The following is a 13,011-nucleotide window of genomic DNA, read 5'->3' on the forward strand; positions in this document are numbered from 1 at the left end:
GAGATGCTTCTTGCTGCACTACACCACCGGGAAACCCAGCAGGCCCAGATGCCTCTTGCCGCTCTACACCAATGGGAAGCCTAACAGCCCCAGATGCCTCTTGCTGCACTACACGAGCAGGAAGACGAAAAGCACCAGATGCCCCTTTGCGCACCACAGCAATGTGAAGCCTTTTGGGTGCAGGCTCCAGCCCACATGCCTCTTGCCGACGTAAAAAGAAAGGAAACCTTGCGGCCCTAGGCAGCAGCACAGGTGCCTCTTGGCCCACTACCGGCAACACAATGTCCTCCTGTACCATAGGCCCTTCATCAGCACTAGAAGAAGAGTCATCATCCGATTATGATGATTCCATGCGAAGAGAAAACTCACTGCCTGAATCTTCTGCCACTTCCTGGGAGTCCGAATCGGACTCAGACTCTGAACCATGGTCCGAGGAAGACTCAAAAAGCAAACCAAGAACCTGCTGAGCAGTAATCCTGCGACTAGCCATTATCCTTACAAAGCAAGAAGACTGCACACACAAGTGAACAACAACCTACACTGTGCAAAGTAAGAAGTAAACAAGGTAAGGCTTTCACTAAAAGATAAATACAATCCAAAACAATTTCACTCTTACAAAATATAGCTACACTCACCAGCACCTACTCTGTTGAGACACAGCGAAAAGAAATGAAATCCCACTAGAAAGAAAAAAAGAAATGACATTAGAAAACAAAGTGCACATCAAACACTAATCCTGAAAAAAAAAACACAGAGCCACACAAACTGCTAGAGGTACAACCTTTTTCAAAAAGACAAACATCAAGGAGAAGTAGTACAAAATACATTCACTTACCAAGCACAAGCAACTACACAAGCTGCAAACAGACACGCAACCTACAACAATCCAAACAGCAAAAGCCTGGAACAAGACAAAAATAGAGAAGAAAAAAAAATTACTACCACATTTCACAAACAATATAACAATTAAAAAAACAACACACAAATTTGCCCCCCAAATTAAAATTCGGCCAGATGGGCCATCAATTAGGGCTTAGACCAAATGAGATTAGATGAGTTTTAACATCAAGACACTGGATAATTTTTTGAATTTTTGTAAAGTGCCTGACCACTTTGGTGCCAGTCAGTCTTTTGCTACTACCAGTACCCATATCACACAGGGGCAGTAAGGACATTCATACACCTTTTGTACGTGTGACACATACAAAACATTCACACCGCCAGCCGCCCATCACTTTCACACGCCCACATATCTGACATAGCAACTACAGAAAATGATGGACTGCGTAGAGTGTCACTCAACTAGCAGTGTGTGTAGTGACCAACAGAAAGTAACTACTCACACACCGCCAGCAGAGTTCCAGTCCACCCACACCACCATCCAAGCACCAGACCATGCACACCGCCAGCCAAACCCCACTCAGCGCACACCGACAGCCAAGTACCACTCCACGCACACCATCCAGCCAAGTACCACTCCCCACACACCGCCAGCCAAACACCACTCCCCACACACCGCCAGCCAAACACCACTCCACACACACCGCCAGCCAAGCAGCACTCCGTGCACAGACAGCAAAGTAGCACTCCAGCACACCACCAGCCAAGCGCCACTCCACACACACCGCCAGCCAAGCAGCACTCCGTGCACAGACAGCAAAGTAGCACTCCACGCACACCACCAGCCAAGCGCCACTCCACACACACCGCCAGCCAAGCAGCACTCCGTGCACAGACAGCAAAGTAGCACTCCACGCACGCCACCAGCCAAGCGCCACTCAACACACACCTCCAGCCAAGCAGCACTCCACGCACACCACCAGCCAAGCGCCACTCAACACACACCTCCAGCCAAGCAGCACTCCGTGCACAGACAGCAAAGTAGCACTCCACGCACACCACCAGCCAAGCGCCACTCCACACACACCGCCAGCCAAGCAGCACTCCGTGCACAGACAGCAAAGTAGCACTCCACGCACACCACCAGCCAAGCGCCACTCCACACACACCGCCAGCCAAGCAGCACTCCACACACACCGCCAGCCAAGCAGCACTCCGTGCAGACAGCAAAGTAGCACTCCACGCACACCACCAGCCAAGCGCCACTCCACACACACCGCCAGCCAAGCAGCACTCCGTGCACAGACAGCAAAGTAGCACTCCACGCACACCACCAGCCAAGCGCCACTCCACACACACCGCCAGCCAAGCAGCACTCCGTGCACAGACAGCAAAGTAGCACTCCACGCACACCACCAGCCAAGCGCCACTCCACACACACCGCCAGCCAAGCAGCACTCCGTGCACAGACAGCAAAGTAGCACTCCACGCACACTAACAGCCAAGCGCCACTCCACACACACCGCCAGCCAAGCACCACTCCGTGCACAGACAGCAAAGTAGCACTCCACGCACACCACCTGCCAGGCGCCACTCCACAAGCACCACCAGCCAAGCACCACTCACCGCCAGCCAAGCACCATCCAGCCAAGCGCCACTCCACACACACCGCCAGCCAAGCAGCACTCCGTGCACAGACAGCAAAGTAGCACTCCACGCACACCACCAGCCAAGCGCCACTCCACACACACCGCCAGCCAAGCAGCACTCCGTGCACAGACAGCAAAGTAGCACTCCACGCACACCACCAGCCAAGCGCCACTCCACACACACCGCCAGCCAAGCAGCACTCCGTGCACAGACAGCAAAGTAGCACTCCACGCACACCACCTGCCAAGCGCCACTCCACAAGCACCACCAGCCAAGCACCACTCACCGCCAGCCAAGCACCATCCAGCCAAGCGCCACTCCACACACACCGCCAGCCAAGCGCCACTCCACACACACCGCCAGCCAAGCAGCACTCCGTGCACAGACAGCAAAGTAGCACTCCACGCACACCACCAGCCAAGCGCCACTCCACACACACCGCCAGCCAAGCAGCACTCCGTGCACAGACAGCAAAGTAGCACTCCACGCACACCACCAGCCAAGCGCCACTCCACACACACCGCCAGCCAAGCAGCACTCCGTGCACAGACAGCAAAGTAGCACTCCACGCACAACACCAGCCAAGCGCCACTCCACACACACCACCAGCCAAGCAGCACTCCGTGCACAGACAGCAAAGTAGCACTCCACGCACACCACCAGCCAAGCGCCACTCCACACACACCACCAGCCAAGCAGCACTCCGTGCACAGACAGCAAAGTAGCACTCCACGCACACCACCAGCCAAGCGCCACTCCACACACACCGCCAGCCAAGCACCACTCCGTGCACAGACAGCCAAGTACCACTCTACACACACCACCAGCCAAGCGCCACTCCACACACACCGCCAGCCAAGCACCACTCTGTGCATAGATAGCCAAGTACCCCTCCACGCACACCGCCAGCCAAACACCACTCAGCGCACACCGACAGCCAAGTACCACTCCACACACACCGCCAGCCAAGCACCGCTCCACGCACACCATCCAGCCAAGTACCACTCCCCACACACACCACCAGCAAACATGCCCAAGGGGTCGCTTCCTAAAAACTTTGTGTTAGTGGGCATTTTCCGCCCCCCCTGGGGGCAAAACGGCAAAAAAAACAGGCCGATTTGCCCCCAGGGTGGACAGAAAAACAAAAACACAATCATGTCCACCTGGAAGCGACCCTTACCCAAGGGGTCGCTTCCCAAAACAAACACATTGCCCCAACAAAAATCCCTGGTTCTAGTGGGTAATTTCTGCCCCCCCTGGGGGCAAAACGGCCGAAAAACAGGCCGATTTCCCCCCAGGGGGGGCAGAAAAACGAAAACATACTCAGACCCCACCTGGAAGCGACCCTTGCCCAAGGGGTCGCTTCCTAAAAACTAAAATTACATCCCTGGTGTCTAGTGGGCATTTTCTGTCCCCCCTGGGGGCAAAACGGCAAAAAAAAACGGGCCGATTTGCCCCCAGGGGGGACAGAAAAACGTAAACAAAATAAATGGCCGCCATCTTTGTACAAATCTATATCCCTGGTGCTAGTGGGGAATTTCTGCCCCCCCTGGGGGCAAAACGGCCGAAAAAACGGGCCGATTTCCCCCCAGGGGGGGCAGAAAAACGAAAACATATTGCCAGCCAGCCTGGAAGTGACCCTTGCCCAAGGGGTCACTTCCTAAAAACTAAAAGTATATCCCTGGTGTCTAGTGGGGGCATTTCCGCCGCACAATCGCGACGCTGTGCGCGATCGTGAGGCAGAAATGCCCTGCAAAGAGACATCAGGGGAAAGGAAAATCTCTTTCCTCTCCCCTGATGCCTCTTCGCTGCCCCAAACCCCCGCCGGAGTCCCAAAACCTACCTTCTTCTGAAGCGCGCAGGAAGCAAATGGCTTCCCGAGCGCTGGGAATCCCTGATGATGTCAGCGCGCGCTGTGCGCGCTGACGTCATCAGGGATTACCATGGGGGGGGGCGGGGGCGGCAGCGGAAGCTCTTCCACTGCCGCCCCCAGCAAAACAATGACGATCTGAGAGCCTCGGGGGGAACGCCAGCGCTTCCCCCGAGGGTGGGGCTGATGACGAGCTGGCCTTGTCATCCGCGCAGGACAGGTAAGCGCGATGACGAGCCCAGCTCGTCATTAGCCCCGAAGGGGTTAAGCCAATCGCGCACCTTTTGGGGTACGCTAATAAGAGAAGGGATGGACTGTCCTGACCAAGTTCTAATTTGTGATCTACATATAACACAAGGGCTCCTGAGCCCGACTGACTCCACGTTCTTATTCTGTCCCCGTGTCAGTGCTTAATTTGAACCAGTGGTTTCCGGTGCGCGGCACCGACATTTATGACAGGCAATCATATAGTGGTGCTGTTTGTGTGCTTTAGAGATAAGCACAGCAGTTGTTTACTAATTAACTATACATTACAAATGACTAATAACTTTCTCCCGAGCTATTCTTATGGCTTTGGGGACCTGAATAGTCTGAATTGTCACACTTATAGGAGAGTATCACTTAGTTGTTATGTTGGTACTACCATTTGGAGTACTTGCAGGGGCAATGGGTGGTGCAAGCTGTAGTGGACTCCAGGACTCCTGACGAGGGTCCTGGAACTTACATTTGTACAAATTAAGCTCTGCCCCTTTTGAGCGGCCTGGTTCGTCCACAATGGGTCCCTCTGCCTGTCTGTTTTATAACCCGCTGCTCTCTTCCCCAACCTCGGAGGGTTTATGCCAAAATATAATTCTTCATGATTTGCCCCTGACGTGGGCGTTGTTTTGTGTAAACTGCTGGTCTGATAGTAGTAATTAGTGTTGTGCTTCTTTTTAACCCTGGTGCCTCGTTTTTATAGAACGATGTATTAACTTATTAAATTATTTAATTTTATTATTAACTGTTCCGCGATTCATGAATGTTAATCTTACTATGAGGTACTGTTGCTGATAGCGATTCCTCCTTAACTATAATTTTCCTCGGGCGGTCAAATATTGTTAAATATTGTACTAGAGTATGTAAGAAATGTAATGTATTATTTTAAACTGTTTCTTTTAAGGTTGTTAACCGAAATAAAGAATAAATGAATGATAAACTGCTGGAGCCGGTGCGTCCCTTGGGGCTTTGAGGGGGTGGGCGGTGCCATGAAGCCCTTCTTTTGCATTCCCTCGGCACAGGTGCTGCAGACAAAATGAAACCAAGACACGGGCCTCGTGGGACCCCCGGGGACAACTGAACATAGCAAATGCTAGTTAAATTAACGAATTAGTGGCGCAGGTTCTCAGCGACAAGATGTGCGCCCTGGCAGAAGGCTGGACAGATAGAGCGGCCAAGTAACAATTGATGCTGCGGTGACCACGACTCCCTGGGGCTTGAGGCTCCAGAGGCCTGAAAACGGGGAGTACATTGTCTCATCAGGGGCCTCTTGTACAATGCAGTCCCGCACGGTTTGGGCTGCGAGTGGGGGGAATTGTGGGTCCAGCGCGGGCTATGCAGGCATAGCGTGCTGTGTAGTTTGTCTCATGGAACACCCCTGTGCCCTCCCCCCTTCTACCAGATGGTACTTCCTTCCAGGTGTCCCCTGGTGCCCCTCATTGATGAGCCCGAACTAACACAAACCCTGGTGTCTGCACAGAGACGTTTTAAGGCATGGGCAAAGTGGGCTGTGACCCAGGGCCCCAGCCTTTCAGGGGCCCCAGTGATACAGCAGAGCCTTGCCCTGATGAGCTTGAATAATTGTAACACAGAACGTTTTAAATAACGTTTTTCTTTAATTTATATTTAATTTATTTAGGTGATGCGTGGAAGTCTACAAGATACATCTTGCAGAGAAATTTGTATCTTTACAACGTTTCTTTTAGATAAAAACAATACCTCAGGTATGAAAAATGGGCCACATACATTATTTCAATAATATGAGTGAGCTGCTGTTGTATTATAATATTGAAAACACACGTCACTGCCCCTAAATATTAGATGTAAAGACCTTTAGAATGTGGACCAGTGTGTCAGTGCAGTGACAGTGACCTGGCCTAAGAGGGCATGAAAGAGATTAAATTGGATCATAAATTCAAACCTGCTCCGAACAGGGGGCCCCAAATTACTTTTGGCCCAGGGCCTCTGAAATCCTTAAGATGTCCCTCAGTCTGCAGAGTGCACACCCACAGTCCTTCAGTCTTGCAGTATGCCCAACCACATTCCAGAGGTCCCATTATCTTCCAATTTGTGTGGTGGGGCTGCACTGATGCTGCACACGGTAGGCTTTCATCATACGATGTGTATCACCCATGTGTACTGCCACAGCCCAAGGCAGCTGACGTAGGCCTCAGGCCTGTGGTCCGTTGCTGTCCCCCCTCTGCCGGAGCCTGTAGCTCTTGTCTGCAGCCCTCAGGCCTGAAATGTTCTCAAAGCCTCTCTCCACCTGACCCAATGGCTTTTGTTTCAAGCTCTTCTAAGGAGTCAGACTTTTCAAATTGTGGAACTAGCTCAATCTTTGTGGGTAAGGCCCGAGTAGGTCTCAGCCAGGCCTGTGTTGTCTCTTGGGCCTATGGCTCTGGTAGGGGTCGGTGATAAATTCTGTTCCGCTGGCAGAGTTTGCAGAGTTTTGCAACTCCACATTATGCTTGTAACATGGAGTTCCAGCCAAACTCCGCCAACTGCTGCGTAGTGGAGTTTTTCCTTGTGCGCAGCTCGCCAATGGTAAGTTGGCAAGTGAGAATTGGCGTCCCCTAGCTCAATTATCTGGCTCTAGGAGGACACCCAGTAAGATTTTCTAAACATGGGCGGTCACAACCATCGCAGTGGGAAAGCTGCTACTCGAGTAATAAGTCTACGCAAATGGCAGCAAAGAAGAGGTGCCCTCTGGCGCATTGCATAGTGCAGTTCACGCTGATTTTACAGCACAGAGCAAGCTCCCAGCACTAAAAATCAGCGTAAGCAACGCATTGTGCTGATTTCTGCCCTCTCACAGAATCTCATTGTTCTTTCATGTAACTACATGGAATTCAATGGAGTGAAACTCTGCTAGCTCCACCCACCCCTACTCTTGGGTAATGCAAACCCCACCAGTCTATGCCTTTCACTTGCTATGCCCTTTTTTGGGGAAGCTCAGCTATTCCCCCCTAGGGTTCCGTCTCCATATCTGTGAACATGGGCACTGGCTCATAGGACTCTTCAAGTTATCACTTTCAGGAAAACTGCACAGTACAGCCCGAGTCTCCCCTCTTGTTGATAGTAGCGGCTGCAAGCATTGTGAAGTGGTGAGGCAGAGAAGAGGGACTACAATCAAGAAGACATAAGTAAAAATAAAAACAATTGTTCTTACCTGCCACTGCGGTCGCTTTCGCCTCCTAATTCCTCTCTCCCGATCCTCAACTCCGGCAGCTGTTGCACACTGCGTGGCCTCTCAGATGCCAATCCCAGCTCTTCTCTCATGCTGGGAATGCTATTCTCAACACGAGAGAAGAGCTGGGATTGGTCTGAGCGCCCTGGTTTGGTGCTCAGACAGGGACTGGGAGCCTTTGTAAGTTCTCCACCTATCTGTACAACACAACCCGGTGGCGAATTGCTAAGCGTGTAACATGTTTGGCCGGCCCAAGACGGCGGGCCTAACCGTTATGCGCACTTATGGTGCCCACCAATACTTGTCCTCCCTGCTCCGACATCACATAGCCCAGCCCCGCCCTAACCTGGCTCCATAATAAAAATAAAATGACAATAATGGAATGTTTTTAACGTTGTGTTATCATTTCATTCTTCGTTTGTCCTGCTCAGAGAGCAGTGGGTCGATGCTCCTCCACCTTAGCGGAGGAGCTGTGGCTGCTCCCTACTCACCCGCCTCTGACGCTCACTGTAGCCCCGGCCCCTGCTCAGATCGCACCCTGGGCGTAAGTACATTTGCCTTCCTCACTGCTGCTGGTGACCAAAATGAGGCAGCAGGGAGTCCTTTCCACAGTCCCTGGCTGTGTCCCTCAATGATTTGCCTCAGAACACAAACATCTCCTCCCTCTCCCACTTTACCTGAATCACCCCCAGCCTAGCTCCATCATCCTAGTGCCAAGGTGTTTGTTGGGGTAGGGACGGAGTGTTACTGTGTGGTGGCAGAGGGAGAAGGGAGGGCAAAGAAAGGGGTTGATAAGGTATTTAAAGTAGTGGCTGTGGCACGTTGTAAATGATTACACGCGATTTAAACTGAATCACTGGAGCCACTCTCCACCCAATACCCTGCACCCCCTCCTTTTGTTCTTTCTGACTTCTCGATTCTCCCTGTCCTCTTCTCTCCTTTACCGTGGAGAAGTGTGGCTCAATGGTTAGAGCGGCAGACCCTGATGCAGAGGTCTAGCCCGGGACCAGGGTTCAATTCCCCGCCTTGGCAGGTCTTGGGCTCAAATATTCCACTGACCTGATAATTCTCGCCTCGGTGCCTATTCCAATCATGGAGTCCCACTCTGCAACTCTGGGCAATAGCTTGCTTAATCTCCACAACGGCCCCCACAACGCTAAGGATGCCTGGCCTCCACCTTGGGGGTGCCCAGGAGCGGACACCTCACAGGGAAAGCCAGGATGGGTTCCACAACGGTATTTGTACAAGCGCCTTGAGACCCTTGCGGGTGAGTAGTGCACTATACAAGTATCAATTTTTACCATCTCTCCCGCGCCCTCAGTGAAGGACTGTGTCCTCACGTGTGGCACCATTTTCAATCCCAAATCCCTTATTCTCTGATATCCCCATCTCCTCATGAGACTTGTAATTCTTACTGCCATTCTGGTTCTCTCCGTCCTTACGCCCTGCTTTGACGACCCTGCCACAGCGAAGGGCTGCCAGCTTACCAATGCTTCCATTTTCGGGCCTCTGTCACTTGTTCCTGGCTCTCCACGCGCCAGCATTCCAGACGTGTGCGCCCCCTGTCCACGCACAGAATGTCAGAGGGCGAACTGGGCCCTCACACTGGACGCATATTGTCCAACTGCACCGGGGGCCTGGACGTCTCCACAATCCCACAATTGTCCCAGCCGTCTATTTCTGTGCACAAGACTTTTCCGAGGCATGGAAGGAAAATGTGAGCACCAGGGAAAGGGGACCAAAAAGAGGGAGTGGGAGGCGCCCCGGGGGGACCCTGGGCCGAAGATTGACATTGAGTCTAGAGGCAACTTCCTGTTTATAGACGGACAGCAATGAATGTAACACTAGGCACCAAACATGTGTAGGCCCTCACCTCCACCTCGGCAGCTTAGACCACTCATGGTAATGCAGTCACCACCTCGATGGTATCCTCAGGTGGATGATGGACCCCCTTGCTCCCACAATCCTTTGCTTCTCTGTTCCCTCTGTTGGTGAACATAGCTGGCTTCCTGTGTCCCTAACGGCAACATTTGCTGAAGACCCATCATTTTTAGATATGTTTATTTATTATTGTGATATTTATATAGCGCAGGCCTCGCCGCGTTGTTAAAGGAGCCCTTCACATAAGACAACATGTTGCAAAGAACTCGCTCCTAATAGAAGTATTATCATTGTAGGTGTAACACAGCAACTGAAAGCAAGCTACGACAAGCATACGAGTTAACATATGCAACAACAGCAAAGAAAAGGGCCACTAATGCTCCGATGCATGCCCAGTGCTTACACTGTTAAAAGAAGCATTGGCAAAGCAAATAGGTCTCGTCTTTTGGACACATTGTCTTTGACAATGCTATGCAGCGTCAGTAAAAATACAAAAAACAAAGGCTCTGTACCTACCATTTCATTCTGTAGACACATGCATGCATCAACAGGCGCAAGTTTCATTCTTTCTTTTTTTAAATCTACAGTAGTACATGAGAGCAAGAGAACAACATTGAGTGCACAGGGGCAGGTGTTTGAGCGAGGGAAGCAGCATAAGCAGGAGAGAGACGGAAAAAAATACACTCTTATAACGGTGAAAGGAAAAGAGAAACATAGTTCCCTAAAAGTGAGGAGTTTCACAACCACACAACTTGCTTATAGAAAGTGAGAGAAAAAAAGTAATACATGCAGGTGGCTAAAGTTTACAAATACGGAGGTTGCAGATTAGCACGGCTGCCTAGTTTTAATTCCACATCATGACTCTTTGTTCCACCACTCTACATTTCAGTTTTATTTTATTTTTTGTTTGTGGGTCTTTTTTATCTCTGCTTCCTCCCTTTGTCACAGTGTTGCTCTCTTTATCCTACATTAGCTTTCTCCTACTTCAACCTTTCTCTCTCTTGCTCCGGGGCATAGTCTGATGATGAAAAGCAAGTCCAGTTCTGCAAAACTGAATGCCAGTGCCCACCACCTGCACGTTAAGCACTGTGCATGCACAAATAACCCTCCAAAACTTTACATGAGAGCCACCACTGATGGATGATGATAACCACCTTTTGCTTTTCCGTTCATGAAAATATTGTGTGCCAACAAATCCTGACCAACCTCATTTTCATCCTCCTAGCCTGGTCAGTTTCTCCAAAATCTTACCCTGCTGGTGATTGGCATCTCTATTGATAGCCTCCTGGACCTCTGATACAATTAGTCGAAGTTGGTATAATTTTGTAGATGCAAGGCTAATTCGCTGGACGTCTGAGTTACTTAGCCAACAAAATCAAGCAACTTAATAAGGGTATATCTTATCGGTGACAGAGTCCAGTCTTTCTCCCAATGCGTTTGTCATAGATCGAACGCTGACCATGCTAGTACTCCATTCATTTGGTCAAAGCATACCGCATTCCTCCCAATGTGTTCACCAGAGATCTTAAGGGGGCAATGCAGCTGTTCCATCAGGTTGGCACTAGCACCATTTGTTTTCCCCAAAGCACATGTATAGAGCCAATCATGACCAAGCTAGCATTTAACATGGGAGCCAAGGCCTTACGCTGCCTTTTGCCTGTATCTGCCTCCCACTCGCAGGTCGCACAGAGGCCGTGGTGAAAACCTTCATCCCCTACTATCATCGACAAGTGGCGGCGGCCATCCTAAGAAGGCTGTGGAGTGAGGGGGAGCCACAGGGCCGACACAGCCAGCAACTCATGCAGTGTCAGGTGAGTAGCATGCCCTGAATTCCCCCTCCACCAACAAGGCTGAGCGAGTTTATCCATAATCTGTATATACCATATATGATGGAAGGAAGGAGGGTCTTCCTGAGGGTTGAGCATGGGAAGTCTGGTCATTTAGTTCCATACTCTCCTATGCCAGTAGACATGAAGAGACTGGAACTATATTACACATGTACTGTGACTGTGATCTGTTGTAGAAGATGGAGAAGCACACACAAATACCAAGGGAGTATGGATTGTATGGCATGAAAACATGATCAGTATCACAGAAGAAAAGATTGTTGAAAAAGACAGTACAGAATTTTGTATGAAAGTGCTCTCCCAGTGTCACAAATGAATGACACACCTTCAGGGTAAAATTGGACACAATATACATTTTATGGAGCATGTTAGACACCTGTTATCAAAAACAAACAATTGCCAGTTAGCTTCTTGCCAAATTAGTTCCATTTGTGTTCTAAAGAAGGTTGTGTTTTCATGCAAAGCTCACTTTTTACTCTTTTTGGGCGCTATACCTGTAGCTTAGAGCTCCTCCGTAACTCCTTTCTTGAATTTCTTGTGCCAATATCTATGGGTGTAAAGCATCACACCAGCTTTTACTTTCTTAAATGGTAGATATAAGAGTGCTTTTCTATAAAATCTGTATGTAGACTCACAATCTTTAGTGGGGCACCTCAAAAATTCTGAGCTGAGAAAGAATAAGAATGCATCCAGCCTCAATTTTCACCCACTCAGCATGGCCAGTTTTATGCAGATGGTAGCCTGTATTAATGTATCAACATATTTGTCTCTCAATTTTGCTAAAGCTAAGTTGACATATATTTGGTTTCTTATCCTCAATATGTTAGCAGTAGACAAGTGGAGGATATATAACGGTTGCAGAGGGACCGTAGCCCTCTGTTGCAATGGTGCCATAAACCATGAGGCGGCACACTGAGTGGGTTGTAAATATCACCAGAAACCCCAAGATGGCAATATAGCGACATATTACCGGTTGTATATTTTTATGTATTAGATGCTAATTTATGTGCAGTTCCAAACAGGGAAATGTTTGTTGAAAACAGTATATGAAAAAAACATGAACTGGACAGGTTCATTGTCTGTTAAAAAGAGAAACGATTCCCATTATGTAGTTAGGAATGCACACTTTTATAGCTAACAGACTTTGCTAAAAAGCACATTATGTCTGTGAATTCAGAGATTTTTTGAAGTGGTTGCCAGCAAGGTAGAACTACCAATGAGCTCTGATTTTAAATAAACTTTTTAAGCATTTCATGAATAGACTTCTGATTAAAAAACAGAAAATGGATAAGCTCAAATCTTGTAAGCCTTTCCCAGCACTGTTGTGCTAACAGCAAAGGTCCCCGACGTAATAAGAATATTAGGGCTGCTTAGTATTCATGACGAGGTAGCCAATTGAACAATAGGCAATACTGAACCTTTATATTGTGCTTTGGGCTATCATCTAAATACATTGCCATGCTTAGAGGCCATTTACCTGG

General features: G+C 49.6%; 1 protein-coding gene across 3 annotated transcripts in view; it reads left to right on the top strand.

Annotated features, from left to right (window-relative positions):
- NIBAN3 (niban apoptosis regulator 3) overlaps positions 1–13,011 on the top strand; it is a 143,357-nt gene that overhangs the window by 12,758 nt on the left and 117,588 nt on the right. For all 3 annotated transcript variants that reach the window (XM_078681223.1, XM_078681229.1, XM_078681238.1), the window contains exon 2: positions 11,364–11,494. In XM_078681223.1, coding sequence (XP_078537349.1) covers positions 11,364–11,494 — 131 coding nt within the window. The remainder of the gene's footprint in view (positions 1–11,363; positions 11,495–13,011) is intronic.

The sequence above is a fragment of the Lissotriton helveticus genome, chromosome 1_1, assembly GCF_964261635.1.
Source record: "Lissotriton helveticus chromosome 1_1, aLisHel1.1, whole genome shotgun sequence".
Lineage (NCBI taxonomy): Eukaryota > Metazoa > Chordata > Amphibia > Caudata > Salamandridae > Lissotriton > Lissotriton helveticus.